Source organism: Pithys albifrons, chromosome 3 (genome assembly GCF_047495875.1).
Source record: "Pithys albifrons albifrons isolate INPA30051 chromosome 3, PitAlb_v1, whole genome shotgun sequence".
NCBI classification, from domain to species: Eukaryota; Metazoa; Chordata; class Aves; order Passeriformes; family Thamnophilidae; genus Pithys; species Pithys albifrons.
The window spans coordinates 52,412,724-52,430,534 of NC_092460.1; the positions used below are offsets into that span (position 1 = coordinate 52,412,724).

The 17,811-nt window shown below is 44.9% G+C and overlaps 1 protein-coding gene across 1 annotated transcript in view; it reads right to left on the reverse strand.

The window, feature by feature from the left end:
* Positions 1-14,882, reverse strand: part of FAM234B (family with sequence similarity 234 member B) — a 23,031-nt gene extending 8,149 nt beyond the window's left edge. Inside the window, exons 1-8 of the mRNA XM_071551941.1 lie at positions 14,799-14,882; positions 8,516-8,908; positions 7,492-7,590; positions 4,732-4,920; positions 2,385-2,515; positions 1,458-1,605; positions 974-1,115; positions 202-345 (exon numbers count right to left, since the gene is read on the reverse strand). Coding sequence (XP_071408042.1) covers positions 202-345; positions 974-1,115; positions 1,458-1,605; positions 2,385-2,515; positions 4,732-4,920; positions 7,492-7,590; positions 8,516-8,908; positions 14,799-14,835 — 1,283 coding nt within the window. The 5' untranslated portion in view covers positions 14,836-14,882. The remainder of the gene's footprint in view (positions 1-201; positions 346-973; positions 1,116-1,457; positions 1,606-2,384; positions 2,516-4,731; positions 4,921-7,491; positions 7,591-8,515; positions 8,909-14,798) is intronic.
* Positions 14,883-17,811: the final 2,929 nt, after the last annotated feature.

Consider the following 17,811-nt stretch of genomic DNA (forward strand, 5'->3'; position numbering starts at 1 on the left):
TCAAGTTTCCAGTCTTCTGTTCCTTGCTCCCCTGAGCTCCTACTCACTTGCCCAACTACACACAACTCTAGTTCTTAGATTCCTCTGCAAACCTGAGAGAATTCCTGTCAATTGCTTTCTAAGGAGTACATGTGCTTACAACTGCATGGCAGGAAACGATACAGGAAGAAATAGGACAGAAAAATGTTCCCAGTAAGTAACCTGCTGATATTCTGCAGTTCCAGGGTCCAGCGGGGCTCCAGGTCCTGTCCCTGCAGTAGGATCAAGCCCTCTTTAGTTGTGATGAGCAGGTTGCTGCAGTTTGTGTCAGGTGTCTTCATTGTCTGCAGGAAGTCAACACCCCCACTGGGACAAATGGAAAGCAGAGAGGAGACCAAGGCTTGTATCTACACATCTCAGCACTACCTGCCTGTCCACATGGCAATTCATCTTATGTAAGATTTGAACTATTCTTGGAGAAGTCCATCTTTTCCCAAGTGATGGGGATTCCTCAGTTAAGGGAGCTAAATTCAAGTGTGGGGCCTTCTGAACATTGTGACTTATTATGAAAAGCATGGAGTTTGTATGTTTATATTTGTTCCCTCCCTTTATTCCTATCCAGGCTGACCTGCACCGCAACTTGGCAGTAAAGAATGAGCTGAGAAATTCAGGCCCAAACAGAATGAGTTTCCCAAAGAGACTCCATTAGCTGGGAACACCTTTTTTTTTCCTTCAACTACAATTTTAGGGTTGAAGAAAGGAACAAGGAGCAGGAACAGCTAAGGACTCCCTTTTACCATAGTCTGCACTTCGATAGGACAACCACAGGACAGGGAGGAAATTATGGGTTGTTGCCAGTATTTCCCAGTTATCAACCAGACAATGAACAGAAGGATAGTATTAAAGTAGAAGAGACCACCTCTAGGAGCAGCAAGGAGCGCCTACCCTTCCCTTCCTCTCCCAGAAGGAGCAAGATGACAAGTCCATCTTCTACCTGTAAATGTCAATGAGCTCTGACAGGTTGACAGATCTGCGCTTTTCCCACTCTGGCTCCTCCTGCTGCAGCATTGCAGGAAAGCTGTCCTGGTTTCTGGCTTGGGTAAAGATATCCTTCAGGGCAACTGCTTGAACGTTACCTGTCAGGAAGAATAAAGATGAATAGTCCTGACTGGAAAAGCTAACCTAGTAGAAGAGGGTGATTGGGACCACTGTAATTGTAGTCGAAGGCAATGAAACGTCCAGAGCTGGAACTTCTGTGGCATGATGTGCCTTTGGGAAACTCCAAGGTATTCCAGGATAGCAGGTATTTGTGCTCCTGTACTTTTCCACACCATGGCAGTGAGACTTGTTCCTATGCCCTCCTATTTTGTACAGCAGAAGCCATGGTAGAAATACCCATGCCATGCTCTGAACTGTTTTAGATAAAACAAATGTTTTCTCAGTAAGGTGGAGTGCTGGAGAGGAAAGGTGCATCTTACCAAAACCAAACAGGATGTAGATGGCTCCCCGGCTGGTGATGTGGACTTGGGGGCCAATCACTTTCCCTTCTCCATTGGTGCTGTACTTCACAGGCCCACCCAAAGCAGTCCCAGTCTTTCCTGATACCAAGATGAAAAACACATCAGGCTGCAAAGAGAGAGATGTAGAGATTTTTATCAGAGCTTTCATGTACCTATGCACTCAATTTCCCCCCAGCCCCACAGCCTGAAGCTCCACTGAATTTTTTCCCCCTCAACAAGGTCTAGCTAATGTTCTCTTTCTCTTTGCTCAGTCTGGCTTCCTGGGCATCTTACATTCATGTTTTTTTCTTGATGGAAATGCATAAAATATGGAAGGGACTTCAAAACCTGAACTCCTCTAACAACCAACATCAATGTTAGAATTGTGGGGAGGGATGAGCATAAAGGCAATCTGCATCTGAACACAATACACAAGTATTTCTTTCTTTTGCATAAGCTAAATGCTCCTTTCTCCAGAAATCACACACAGAATCACAGACTATTCTGAGCTGGAAGGGACCCACAAGGATCATCGAGTCCAATTCTTAAGTCAATGGCCCACATAGGGGATTGAACCCATGACCTTGGCATTATTACAACCAAGTTTTATCCATCCCTACACTGCTGCTAAACACTCACTTCAAACCATAAATTCACTGAACAGAAACAGATAATTCTCAAATCTCAGACAGAGGTAAATAATGACCCTTCTGTTTTTTCCCAGCTGTCAAGAAATGCAGGTAGTGTTATTATTGTTTCATCCCACTGTTATGATCTACTGGAAGAAAAGGGGTGTGCTTCAGCACGGGAATGAAAATTAGGGGCCCTTGCAGCACCCGTTACAGTCCTACCACATCAGGCTCCCTGTCAAGGTCCTTCCAAACTTTGAGTAGGGATATGCTGTACCTGTGTCTCTTTGAGAGCCAGAACAACAATGTCCCTAATCCCATCTCCATCTACATCTGGAAGAGTTGCAGCCGGTGCAGCCAGGATTCCACTTGAAAGGTGGATAGAGTTCAGCGTCCAGATGGTCTTGCCTGTGGGAAGAACAGGATGAAAGAGACCTGCAGCACTTGGGGAACCAGAGGGCATCCATAGAGGGTTGCACAAAATCTTGAAGGAGGCAGCAAGAGAGATTGTTTCCCCCATTCTTGGAGAAGAGAAAGAGAAATCTACAAACTGGAGCAAGCTGCAGTGGGAAGCATTTCTTCAGATTGTCTTTGAGTCAGGCCTCTGCTGTGCTTCTTTCTTAGCATCTCTCTAGAAAGACCTAAGCCCTAAACAGTTCCTGAAATACCAGAGAATATTTCATGTTAATTTTTGAAAGGAGAACCTAAATGAGAGTGTTGCTTTGTAGGACAGCAGTTGTTTGCTTCAGCCAGAAGTAAAGGTTAGGTAGATGTGAGGAAAGGGAACAGATGGGCAGTTCTGATATTCAAAGTGCAAATCTGTGTCTCGGTTAAATTCCCAGCAGCAAATTACCATTCCAGCATAGCCATGTTCACTCCACCTCAGGGTGAAAGCATGTTAGCAGACATGATGTCAAATGGTTCAGCAGTCCAGCGTGGACCCAGTTGGAAACTCATGAAAACCAGATTGCAAACTTGCAAATAAATACCCCAAGAAAGGGAAAAAATGAAATTCAATGCTTTTACTTTTCCATCAAACTTTTGCCAACACTTCTGCTTTTTCAGTCTTTAAAAATGCTTTTCTGCTGCTGCTGCTGCTCTGTAGGATAGCGTTTGACCTTGTATGACAAAGTAAACTAAAAGCCAAACCTGTACATTAATAACACTACTACTGCTGGTAAAGCAGACACCTAATGGCCCTGACTAGGCAAACATGTGCAAGTAATCTGGTCCCTAAAAGCATTTTAAAGGTAGATGCCACTGCTCATTGACTGGATCTGTCGCTTAAACTCAAGGTCTCCATTCTCTGTTCAGATTCCAAAAACATTCCTAAACCTACCTATGAGTATTTCTGGCAGTGAATTACTGATAGAACAAACAGCAGTCAGAGAATAAAGGTGCACATGATCAAGTGATTAAAAATTCAACATTAATTCACATCTTATCAATTCTTCTATGGTCCTAATTTCTCTGTAAGGTTTCCTGGCTGTCCTAGTTACAGCAGTTACACAGTTTATCACTGTGTGGGTATCCAAAACTGTGTATTCTACACTCTCTATCTCATTTCTGATGGACTGTTAATAATGGATCGCTTGCAGCAGCTGCCCATGGCACACCTGACACCTCAGGCTGCAAGCTGGGCATTAGAGAACCCTGGGAGGCACGGGAATGCTTCTGTCTTCACACCAGTGAGTCAGCTGCGATAACTTCCCTTTGGGGAGGCCTTAGCACCTTCACACCCAGACTGAGGGGTGCTCATGTCTGCTAATAGCCATTAGGGACTGGCACAAGGACCCAGACCATCAAAGACTCAAAAAATATCCCATGACATACAGAGTTAAATCACCCATTGTGAAACACCCCGCCCTGGGGGAGGTATTGGGCATTCTCACTTGAACCAGAGTGTATATAATCTTGGGGTTTTGGGACTTCTGGTATTACTTGTCAGAACCAGAGGAAGACCAGAACCTCAAAAGGACTGTGACTGCCACTCTCACCTAGACTGCGACCACCATTCTTTTACTCTGTACTCAGGGCGACCATGTGGCGCTCAGCACAAGGGCTAAGGAACACCATTCTGTTCATGCCCCAGGGTGTTGGGTTATATATCTGGGGTTTGTAGGTTAAAACCAATTTTTATTCTGTATCATTGCATTTATTTTAATTGTTTCAGTAAATTGTAACTCTGACTTGTAATCTCTCAAGTCAGGTCCATTTCTCCTGCCAGTTTACCTTTAAACCAGCAGACTGGCTAGTGTGCATATCCTTATATAACTTCTCCAAGAATGTCATTCAGCTTTGCAGTGCTGTTAGGTAAGTCGTGAGTTCAATGCTGATCAGAATAGACTTTACATATCCTTTATGACATGGGGATGCTACAAGATAAGATTAACACACTTAAATATTCTGAGATGGTAGGATGAAGATGCTGCCACAGAGCCACAATGGTTTGGATTCTCTTTTCACATCTAACTAAAAACTCATTAGTGTTTTGACTCCTTCCTGTGTGTCACTAACTAACAGTTACCATGAAGTGCCAGAAATGAATCATTCATGTTTGTTAGTCCTCCAAAGCAAACAAAAAATCAGTAGCATATTTGTAATATGTTGGTAATTGACTCTACCTGTGGAAGCACTGAGAAGGCTGAGGAATTTTGATATTCCTGTAACAAGGCAGACAGGCTCTGCAGCTGCCCCCAGTGATAGCCCATTGCAATGCACACTCCGAGTCTCCTCTGGAAGCTGGATGGACCACAAGGTGCTGCCATTCATACCAGAAAGTGCCACTACAGTTACGGAGGGTCTAGAGACACCTAGAAGAGGCAAGAAAGAGAGAGTGTAATCCCTTGGTATCAGAGGCTATGAGCATGCTGCCTTCGGTCCTTGTGCTTGAGTTCCAGCTCTACCTCCTGGAGCTGAGTGGCTCAAGACAGCCAAATCCACACTGCCTGAAAGCAGAGGTCAAATCCCACTCCATGGCTGAATATGCCTGCAGAGACGAGCAGTAACCTCCAGACAAGCTGGGCTTCCAGTCAACAGTGCAGACAACCATGGTAGTTGGACCTGAGCTCATAGCAAGAAATGTGATCAGCTGGGCACAGAGAACCAAGTTCCTGGGGACAACATGCTCAGTTGTGCTGACTTCCTCATATGAAATTTACTGCTGTCAAACCAGACTGATTCTTCTCATCCCTTCTGCCTCAACAAAACAGCTAGCACCAAAGGGAAACCTTAAGTGACTCCTATGGGAGATATCTAGTCATGAAAGTCCTGGCTTGTTTGTAATTCTGAAGCAACAGAAGGGAATTGGCAGTTTGAGAGCTTTTTCCTTTGTTCTACAAATGAGTTTTATTACTGGGAAAAACAGACTGAATCCAACTAATTGGTGTAACTCAAGGTTCTTTTTCCAATTCATCAGTTAGCACAAAAAAATTTGTAAAATAAAGTACTCTGTGCTGTTTCAATTGACTATTGGCTCTGATTCCAAATGTGAACAACTTTTAGCTCAGCCTTCCCCCATTTGTACGTGTGGTTACTGTAATCTTCACCTAGTATGGTCATACCACAATTTAAGATGAACTCCCATACCTTTCAAAATAACAACAGCCCCAGTCAACTTCTGTCTAACTAGCAACACATGCAACACATGACCTGACTACAGAAAGGGCATATCTGTGCCACTGGTTAAACACAGTCTGAGTCCATTCTCTAAATCAAACCTTCTCTCTTCTCAAACGGAAAATCATGTGGCTTATGCTAAGGGATTGCCCCAGACCAAGTTATCTTTATGATGTTGACAGGGACCAAGAATACTAACTCCTGTATGTAGCTCACAGGTGTTCTGTGTACAAGCTGGAGAAACAGCTAACTTCACCCAGTACCTATCCCAAGCTTATCTCTAATTGACACTGTGTGAACACTGAGCACAAGCTACAGGTGGGTTGATGTCCAGCTATGTGGGTTTAGGGTCATGATGTGCTTACACCCATTTTAGTGTCTGCTTTTTTTCTTCCAGCATAACTATAGCCCAGGAGGCAATAAGGTATGACTAGTTCAATTCAGAGCATGCTGAGAACTGTATCTATATCTGTGATGAAAGATAAATACAATGCAATGGCAAAAATACCGAACGCAGGCACAACTTATTTGAACTAAATGCACCTTTATGTTGACAGTATCTCCCTCTCTCACTTATTTTTAAACTTACCCAGTTTTCTTTCCATTCATAAGTTTCCTTATATTAGACTCACTTGGACCATGGAGAAAGGCATTTTCCCTATCGTGTAACTATACTTTTATTACTCCACTCTTTAAAGAGCCAAGGCATTTTGCTCCCCTAAGAATTTTTCTCAGACTGTGCAATGCATGCTTGCTCCCTGAATATGTCTCTGAGACTGAACAGATTCACCTAATATCAGGCGATGCCAGGATGGGCAGACACAGTACATCAGGCAGCTGGCAACTTCCAGGGCTTCAGAAGGCCAGTGCAATAGGATGCCACTGCACTTGGCAGCCTCTGTGTTAAAGTGGCCAGTATCAGCAGGCTGCTGCTATGTTACCTGAGTGCTGTGGGGGTTAACAGAGAAAGCAAAGCAGCCAAGAGGAGGAAGCAGGGTGATACCAGCTAAACAGCCAGCACAGTAGCTTCCCCCATCATCTGTGAATTGACAAGGATTTGGAGGCTGGCAAGTATATGGAGTGACATGGAAAAAAGACAGCAAAGTGAAGGTGTTTCCTGCAACACTGACCTGCAGCTACTCTAAAAAAATCTGTAATGCTCCCTGTTGGCAAGTCTGTTTAGTTTAGAAGAACAGTCAGCTTGGCCACCACTGTTTCTCTTTCCAACTACCCTTGGAAATGCCTGGAACACGACCACAGATCAGGAAAGAGTCAAGACTCTACCACCGAATCTCATTTGTGACCCTCATCAAGCTGCTTCCCTTCTCTGTCCTTCCCCTTCTGTGCCTGTAAAATGGAGTTATAGTTAGACTGAGCTCTTTTGTGAGAGAGTCTGAGAAATAACAACGAGCAGAAAACCACACTTGATTTCCAATTGCGATTTGTGGAGCAGTGCTTTCTGATCACTCTAGCTCTGCTCTCAAGTCAGGTGTGCACAAATGCAGAACAAAGAGATGGAGTTGCCACAAGATGACATAAAGGCAAACAGATGATGTTGACCCAAAATGTATGGAAGCACAAGCTTGAGATAAAAATTATAAGCATGACCAACCACACCCACAGTACACCAGCAATTTTAAGGAACTCTGAAAAGAGGAACGCAGTAGATTTGCAGCAGCAGGAACTCTTCAGGTGTGTAAGACAAACATATGAGGGTCTGTACTGACACATAAAAAAGAGGAATGGAAAGGACGTGTGGTGCTTACCCATGACACTAGCATTCATCAAGGCAGTGAAGACAATGAGGATGTCAGGGAGCCCATCGCCATTCACATCACACAGTTCCAGTGGAGATAACACACCACCTGCAACAATTTGAGAGAATGGCTGCACTGTTGTCAAAAAGCTCTTTTTTTCACACTGGGAGAGTAGGACTGGCTCAGAAAAGAGATTCATGGACAGCCAAGCCTCACAAAGTCTGCCAGGGAACCACCAATGCCAAGCAGCTCATACCACAGTAAGATGTCTCACCACATGGAAAGGCAGCATCTGGGTCAGAGAAAGGAAAAGGAAAAATGGAGCAGCTACCCGAAAATTTATGTTTCCCACTTCAGTTTCTGAGATGATGTGGGAGACATGTATCGTATGAAACAGTTAGATCTGGAAGTCAGGGGCAGAAGGCAAGGAGGGAGAGACATATCTAGACCTGATAGAAATTATTTCACAAACCAGTGTTACTTTACTGAAGAAGCCAGAGTGGGAAAAACTTTAGAAATGTTACCAGTGGCCTGTAGAGGATAACAAAATATCTCAAATGTTGATGATTTATCGATTCAAGCAGGGCAAAAAGACAATTAAATAAAGTTAGTTAAGCTAGTTAGTAGACACAAAGACTTCTATCCCTTCTCCTCTGAAACACACACACATATTTCAGCGTGGAGGTGCTCGTAAAATCCAGGCTGTATTTTAAAGTGAGCTGAACCATCCCCACCTGGACCACAGCACACCAGCAAGACAAAAAGGCAAGACAGGCTAAGAGTCAAAATAATTTTTGATGTTGGCACAAACAAAATTTTGTGACACTGTTATCTACTGATGCCAGATTTCACAGGCTCTCTTTTTGAAGAGTGAGCAGGACATGGCCACCTGTCTATTATCTCGGAGCATCTGTAGTGGTGAGGAAGGGTCTCTGCTCTGATGTGACTCTCCCAGATAGGTCTCTCCCACCGATGCTCAGCCTGGGAGCCGCCACCTCCCCCACAGCAGATGCCATTCCTGGGGCTTTCTCACCTGCTCCCTGACCTAGGTTGCGGTTCCAGGTGTTATGCAAGTCTCTAGGGGGACAGGGAATTAGAAACGCACACACCAACACAAGAATCATCGAGATCACCACAGTGAGCAAAAAGATCGCTGTGCGCAGGTATGGCATGAGGGAGGGAGCAGCCTTCTGCTCCAAACTCCCAGCCGTCTCTGCAGGATAACCCTCAGGCGTGCTCTCTGATGTATGCTGCTTTGTCATCCCAACCTCCACATCAGAATCAGGGTCCTGTATCTCTTCAGGAGGGCTCTTCCCATTCTTGACCCCCCCATTCTTCTGGATGTTGAGTACAAGGTCATCTTCACTTTCATCACTGTCAGCCTGAGTGAGGGGATCATATTCCCCAAGGTCCGGGCTCTTCTTTCCTGACAAAAGAGACGGAGAGAGACAATAAAGCATGAGTTCCTCACTTTTGTAGGATCTCAGTGGAGAAAAGGCTGCCATGGAGAGTAATACAAAAGAGATGACAGAGCAGTCTGAATTTTGCATGGATCCAAGTAAGAAGTGCAATAGAAAAGACAGAGTCTCTTCACGTTTCAGAGTAGCAGCTGCAGGAGAAAAGATGCTGACAGTTTATTTCCCTCACTGTCATGGGTTCACCTAGGTATCTCAAACCAAGACACTCACCTAAAGGTGTGTGTATATATGTGTGTATATTATATAACTTATACAGATATATATATACACACAGATACGTATGTGTATATATATAGAATTTATGGCTGATCTAATTCTAATACTTTCCTGTTCAGTAATGAGATACACAAATATGAAGTCATGCTTCATGCTCCGAGTACCTAAAGCATAGCACTGTCTTGAGGATCTGAACTTTGGCATTTGCCAGCCTCTAATCCCAACACAGCCCCTCTTCACTTGTAGTCTATGTTCTCTGAGGAGGCCTCCCTCTGTAACTAATTTTTCACTTCCTCCTCCTGTCTGGTCCAAGCAGCACTGCTGCCTTTCAGTGTGCCACATCTGCCATCCTGCTTCATGAGGAATAGAAGTAGACCACTGTGCATGGTTTCTTTGAAGTGCTGGTAATGAGTATCAACTCCCTGAAGATGAGAGGAAAGTGATTTTGTCCTTTTGGGCCAGTAACATGTTGGTGTCTGGAGGGATCGGTCTGCCCCTCTAAAACACCAAGTTATCTGCATGACTCAGCTCTGAGAGAGGGAATGCTCCAGCACCTGCAGTAGGCAACCACAGTGCACCTGCTCTGTTCCTGCTCCCAGCCAAGCCAACAGCTTGTACTTGGCCTGGCTGAGTTAGATAACTTAGTACTGATCCCTTCAGGTGGTGGTAGGAGAAAGTAGCTTAGCTTTAGGTGTCTGCTCCACAGATGCCTGGCACATGGACAACTTCTCCCCTAAGCCCTAGACAGGGAGTGTGGTGAGGGCAGGTACAGAGATCGGTCATACATACTGGCCTAAGTCCAGCGCCATCTGTTTATGGGTACAGGCAAGATCACGCAGAGTCACTGCCCTGAACTACGAGTGGAGGATCACGTCTCAGGGAGCTGCCCTGTGCCACCAGGCTGGGCATGGAGCCATGGCCACTCCTCCGATGATTGCAGAGTCTCAAGTCTGTTTCTCCCTCTCTCCTGTTCCAAGATGGGACTTTGCTATCCCAGATATCTGCCTCATTTCCGTTTGCTTAAAGCTGATCTGAGACCGGAACTAACTTTTACCAAAGATGCCTGAAGTGATACATGAAAGGCATAAATAATAAGCAAAAACATGAAAGCTGTAAACCCTCTCATAATAAGAGGATGGGAAGGCTTTACAGAGAAGAAATTTAACTGCTTTCATGATTTTTCATCCTGAATAAGATAATATCCCTAACTTCTGGTTTTCTTGTCAGACTCAACAGTTACAGATGTACTGCAGTGTCTAGTTAGTGCAATACATATATTTTGCATAATCTAGAATGTACTTTGGAGCATGTGCATCTCATTCCTTTCTCATTTCTCTCTCTTTCCAGAACCATTTATAAATGGTATTGTGTCAGTTTTAGGATTTAAGAAAAACTGTCAATCCCACTAAAAGCCAAATGTCCCACACTAAGTGGAACAGACAGGACAACCCACCTACACTGAACAGGAGGAAATAAAAACATTCAACAAAATCACATATCTAAGTTAGACTCTTCCTTTTTGAACTAGGGTTTCTACAAAAGAGTCACATCAAAATAATCTGGTGCACATACACACCCCAAAAAGCTGTTCCTTGTGGAGGCAGAGCACCCAGGCAAGAGATGCTGCATTCCTGTGCGTCAGTCTGGTGCATCCTTGCGGCACGCTGCATTGTTTCACACAGGTCTGCTCTAAACAGGCACTCAAAGCGTGGGCTTTTCAGGAAGGCTTGCTAGGATTGGCTCCATCTTCTGAGTTCACAGAGGGCCACCAACCTCGGTGGTACACAGGACTCTGCTCAGAGATTGCAGCATAAGTTTCACAGATGTCTATACAGTAGGTTGTGCTGACAGTGACTGAAAGATTACTCAGTGAAAAAAAAAGTACCAGAGAGGCCACACTGACAGGGCATTTGCAGCTTCTAACTACAGATCCAGATGGACCAGTTCAAGCCAGGTCAGAATGGTATGAAAAAAATGTGGCTGGCCGCAGAGTAAATGGTATTTAGCCTGAGAAGTCAAAGTTGGACAGTTATGTTAACTAGACTGCTCCCAGTTTTGGAAACTGGTGAACTTTGACTGAAACAACTCAAAGCAGACTTACACTTCACATATACAGTGATTTGTTTAATTCTTTCAATTCCAGACAATCAACCTACAAGATCGAAACCTGCGATTCATCCTTGGGGCAACTAAAAGCATTGGTCATAATGAACTTTATCTGGAGCAGTTTTGTTCTGGATCTCTAGAAGACAGAAAGGACCTCAAAACTATGGCTCACCCACTCCTTGAACAGATGGGATTGAGATGCTGGAAACATCAACAGTGATGTTGGCAACATCAACAGTGATGTCAACTATAATCTGTAACAGGAACAACTGTCCTGCTGAGAACCACTGATCATCAACTACAAAACAGCTACTACACAGTAATGACAGCTTTTGATGACCTATATAGGAAAGAATCTACTGAACTGCAGGAGAGCCATAAGGCAGAGAGCTGTTCAGTCTTTATCCATGTCTAAGCCTGACGAGGAACCAGAAACTGGCACTCCTTTGCCCTATCTTTCCTCAAAAGTTTATCCAGCACTCCCACAAGGTATAGCCACTCAATAAAATCAGGAATAAAATGCTCTGTTGACCTTTTTTTTTAAAGCCAAAAGGAGTGAAGATACTGCACGTTAACAACAGCTGTTGGAGCACTCACCTAGCACATGTAAAACTCCACTGTAATCTCAGAGGCTTCTAACACTTAATTTCCACTGTTCAGAGAGAACAACCGATCTGTAGGTGTTTAGGGAATGCATCTGGAGAGCTGGCAAGAACATGGTCAGCTCAGTCTCCCAAGGCTGCCCTGCAGTGCAGAGAACATGTAACTCATGATTCCCTTGGCTGAAGAGAGAGCAGAACGAACATGACTCTTCATCTGAGTTTTAGGTCACTTGCTGTGGGAAGGAGGGACATCACACATGGCTTCCCCTAATCATTCCCAACTGATTTTTCAACAGAAAAGCATACATAAACATAGAAAACCAGTAAAGAATATGAGAAAACAGAGCAGTCTCACACCATTTATAGAATTATGGTTTATTTATGTGCTCCAGAAGTCAAGTTCTTTCCTTTCTGGTCAACAACAAGGCTCAGGCTGGGGGAAAACACTTTGTCCATCAAGAGAAAGCTCAAACTGACTCTGTTGCCAGTGATCAGGTGTCAGAAAATACACGTAGTTTTCAGTTTCCCATCATGGAAGCAGAAATGCTAAGATCCGAGCCAGCCTCTTGGTCAAACTCTCACCATATCACCTGAAACAATAATCACTGCACAGCCTTCCTGATAAATTAGTCTCTGTGCTAAAGCTAGTGGCAGTTCCATGGCCTTATGTATGTACCAGATCTGTAAAACTCACATTTTGTTATGTGTCTGTTCCAGAGCGACTCCAAGTGAATATAAACCTTGAATCTACTTTACAGTTACAGAACTAATATCAGCTAAGTCAGTTTCTCTACTGCTCTGTGTTCCCTCCTTCCTCATATGTACAGTAAATAAAGCACCTTGTGTTTTAACCTACTTTAAATTGTATTCCATTTTTTCATGGCACCAGTGATAAAACAGAGGTTCCCACCCACTTGTGGTCTGTGGCTACGTTACTGGTCACAACACCTTGGGGTTTTTTGGTCTTCTTTTTTTTTTGCAGCCACCGGAAGAAGCAGCAAATAATGAAGATGGAGGTTTTCAAAGGCAGAACACGCCCCAAACTTACTGACTTTCAAGGGCAGTAAGTTTCTAAACTGCACTTTATGACTTTGAAAATCCCCTCTGTATTTGCCTAACACTAGTTGTTGTGCAGGCAGCTCTTGCTGCTATTGCAATAGAAGAATGTGACCTCTCAGTGAAGAACAGATTAATCGTGTGATCTTGATTTGAAAAGGAGGCATCTGTGAGGTGACCTGTGTTGAAATTAGGTCACACTCATAATGAAATATTCATTTTTAGTGCTGATAGTTTGAAAGGTATTAATTGTAATCCTTTTTTTTTCTGGTTTTGACTGACTGGAAAGGGTTTTCTTTGCACTCACTTTGGAGGGGAAAGAGTAGATTTTGGACTTTGGAATAGAGTGCAATTCTCAGCATTATTCCAATGATGTCTCATTCTAGTATCCTTTGTATTCGCTTCATGTTCTGTTTATTTTTCTAGCAGTTGGCAGGCAACAGTCAGTAGGTACTGCAGACATATCTCTCGGCCCATGGGGAGATAAGTTGCCACATATTGATTTTTCATTAATTTAATGAGATGCAGCAGGAAAAACAGATACAGCAATAGGCTTTCAGCTTTCTCATTGCTCTTGGAAGCTGCATTGTTCAAGAATTAAACACCTACAAAAAGGTATGATTTCTGCAATTTAACCTAAGGACTGATGAACGGTTTTCTTAACTGCAATTGCAAGGCCTGTTGTGATCTTTCCAAATCAGACTCCCAGCATCAGATATTGAATAGATTATGCTGCTTCCAGAGGTCCTGGAAGAGATCTGTACTTGTTACCGCACAGTTCCCCAGTGGTCACACCCTAATGCACACATTTATACCCACCAGTTTGCTCTTTTCCTAAACAGACTTCATGTAAAATATATTCCTTCCCATTTAGACAGGCATATATACATGTAACTAGGAAGACACCGATTTGCAAAGAAAATGCCTTTGAATGAGATCTAACAGGCACTAGATAAACTAAAAGTAATGACTCCTGGTGTGGGTTACTAAAAGATGGCAGGAAGGATCTTGAAGACATTACTGCGACCGACAGGGACAGATGAAGAAAAAAAATACAACTGGTCCAGTGAGTGCAGCTTCACAGACTGGGGCACTGCAGGCCCACAGCGGTGTGTAGCGCCAGGGAGGAGCCTGCACAGCTGGGCCCCGTCCCACGGCTGTCCCAAAGGCGAGACATGGTGCAGAAGGGCATCAAGGTACTTTTCCATTGAAGTTAATGCAACCAGGTGCGTTGGCACCGTCTCCAGTCCATCCAACAGCAACCAGTATGCTCTCAAGATCTAGTTTCACAAGGTATTTAATTCCGTTTTAATCTCCTCGCTGAAGAGAACGGTTGTTGGACTGCTGCTCACTGCACACAATAGTCCCTTATGTTTGAATGTCCTTTCATCTGGCTGAAGATCTCTGGCTGGAAGGTGCAGAGGCGGCAGGCAGACTTTAAACATTTTTTCACTTGGGTAATTGCAGTGGCACTCGCCGAACTCCCGGCCTGGCTTCTGCGGGTAGAGCCCGGCAGGAGCGGATCCGAGAGGGACCAGCGCTGTCTCTCCTCCCGCGCAGCCGCCTCACCGGGCCGCGGCCCGGGCCCTCCGCCGCCCCTAGAGCGCCGGTGCGCTGCCCCGTCCCCTCCAGCCCCCGCCGAGCCCGCCCCGCCCCGCCTGCGCCCCCAGGCCTCACCCCGCAGCGCCACATCACCATGGCAACGCGCCCCGCCGCCCCAGGCAGCGGCACCTGCGCCTCCCTCCGCCGGGCGCGGCCCCGGGAGCGGCTGCCCCGGGCACGGTTGCCCAGCTCGGCCCGGCCCTGCCCGGCCCGGCCGGCGCTGCCTCCGTCCCTCCCGCGAGCGCGGAGCCCTTACCTGGCAGCTTCAGCGCCCGGGACAGCACCGTGGCCATGCTTGACAGAGCAGTGCGCGTGCGCGCCGCCCGCCCTCCCCGCGCGTTCCCACGGCCTGCTGGGAACTGTAGTTCCGAGCCGCAAGAGGCTCCGCCGCCCTTCGTGTCCTACCCCTGGTTTTCGACGGACAGGGATGCGCAGGGCGGCCAGAGCTGGTGGCAGCGAGCGGTGGCCAAGGACAGCCCAGGTTTCCACAGCCTGCGCGGCTGTATAGGCACAGACAGATGGAAAAAAGGCTCGCAATCCTAAGCGGTTTACACAGAAAATGCCAATCCGTTAAATTGTTCTTACTACAAATATACTCCTTCTTTCCTGGGAAAGTTTTGGTTGGAAGAAATTTTGCTGATTTTGTTTCATTTTGCCAAGGGTTTTGTTGTGGTTGTTTAATTACAAAAGATGTCCGTGGCGTTTTCCAAAGCTGTCCTCAATCATCACCGCAGCCTTCTGAGGGTGACCAAGTGAACTCTCCCACAATGGGGAACCTGAGCAAGAAGGGTTTTGTGGCTTCCCCAAAGCCACAAGAATCCAGCTTCCTGATTCACAGGATCATGTACAGGCTGTCTAACAATGCTACTTCAAGTAATGGCTTGCGTGAGAACTCATAAGGCAACATCCTTTGTCACAGAATGAGAAAAAGGAGTATTGGCCAAACACATCAAAAGAAAGTTCAGTTGGCTAAAGAACACATTATATTTCCTCAGCATCTGCTGCTGGTTTTGCTTTCCCATTTCGGGAACTGTTCCTGTAAGTAATGTACTTCCCTTTCCTGACTAGGTCTATCCTGAGACTCCTTAAATAGCAATAATAAGTAAGGAGCAGAAGAGAGACACCAAGTGGTCTAGCTGGTGAAGATAACTTTGTTTTCACACATGGGAAAGAAAGTAGTTCTGATCCAAAACTTTTTAGTACTAGAGGGATTTTTTTTCCATTGATGTCACCAGACTTCAGATCATGACCTTTCTGAGAACACAGCACTTGCGGGGGCAGTCCCAGGTGGCAAACTCTGGAGAAGCCATCACAGTAGTTATTGTTCTTTCCCTTCCAGTCTTTCTGAACACAGAGTTCTTCTGTTCCATAAGCCATTTCCTGTCCTTTACTCTTTGATTTAAGAGCTTTGACAGTCCTGTATCTATGTAAATATTTACAGGATAGGTCCTGGATCCTTTTCAAGTCTCTGTTAACAAAGTCTCGATACACAGGGCAAGAGCTGTCCAGCAGAGCAACTCCTTCTAAGAAAATGCTTCTGGTACCAATTAGAGCTGGGAGCAAAGGAATGGCAGAAAACAGCCAGAAGCAGGAACTGGGAAATCTGGTGTCCTCATTTGTGATCTTCTAACATCTGGCATGCACACATACAATGCAAAAGTCCATAGTTTGCAAAGCTTTTACATTTGTGGTAGAGCATAACCTACTCTTAATTTCATGCACCCCCACAAAAATTACTTGTTCCCCAAGCCCCGAGTTCTCTGTGAGGCTAATGGATTGCAAGGACAAGTAATTCATGATTAAACTGATGCTTTTGAGGAATCTATGACTAAGCAAAGAGTTCAGAGGGTTTAATGATTTCCAAAGCATGAGAATATAAGTTTTCCTTCTTTATACTGTGAATGTAAGTTGTTTTGCATATAAATTGAACCTGTCAAGTGTACAAATATCAATAAAAAAGTTGTAAATAAATAATTAATTTATGTGAATGTCGCTGTTTATTTTATTCTTTATCCAAAGCAGTTTCAAAAAGCCAGATGCCGAAAATATGAAAAATTACATACTTGGGCTTAAGCTTGGAAGTCTGAGAGCTTTGGTTAGACAATATGGTCATGTAGAAAAATGTTACAAGCCAAAAAGCATGACAATATACAGCCAACAGCCTCTCATCAGTGCTAAGTTTGTACAAGCCCTCTCTGCCCATTCTTACCATCACTCTACATGAAAGGAGAGGGGTGAAGTCCTACAACAGCAGCAGGGATACAATATGTAGGGACAACTGCAGTGTCCAGAAATCCCAGATAACACACGCTACTTCTGCACCCAGGTTGCAGCTGTCTCCTCTTTTTCTCCTCCTTGATTTCCTTCTGGGACAGGCCACGCACAATGCCCCTTCTGCCCTGCAACCTGTTCAGTGCTCTTCTGCTTTAGCCACTGGACCAGCCTACCCTGAATGTCCTGCAAGGCAAATGCATTGCCCTTTTGTGATCCTCCTTGTACAGCTGCCAATCACTTAGTAAAGGATGGGGCTCCCGCAAAAAAAACAGAGAATGAGGTTTGGGCTGGGCTGCAGTGGGACAGGGTAACTGGGACACATCTCACTGCCTTACTTCTTGCCACTTGTCTGCCAGAAATCATAGCCTTTTCCAGCCTGCCAGCACAAGAACCTCTGGTTGCTCTTTGACACTGAAAGGAGCCACATTAAACACCGCTATTTAAGGTCCTCAAGCTAGAGAAGGTCACTCATGCAGACCTTCACAATGGAGTGATTGCACATACCGCTCTACTGTAAAATCAGAGGGGCAATTGCCTTCTGATGACCTGCTGGGAGAGGAGCTATTCTCAGCTGTCCCTTTCTCCATGAGTCCAGAGGGAAGAAATAAATTTATCTTGGCACTCCTCTTAGCATTATGCTAATGATTTTGCCTGTTCTATTTGTCTCACCCTTCTTTTCTGTGTGGTTACACAAACAGGCCAGGAACACCATCCTCTTTCCTCCTGTGCCTGGCTGAGTCCTTCCATGACAGAGGAGTCACACAGGAGCAGATAGTGCAATAAAAAGGAAATACTTGTTCAAACAACAAAATGAATGCAATCAAACAGTGAAGGCTAACAGGAAGAAACAATGAAAGCAAGTAAACCCAGGAAAAGTGACAATAATATTTCTAGCTGCTACAAAACAGCAGACACGCTTCAGGCAATTTTAAGTAGTGTAGGTGATCATAGTGATAATGAACCCAGGCAGTAAAACCAATGCCTGCCCTGTGTTC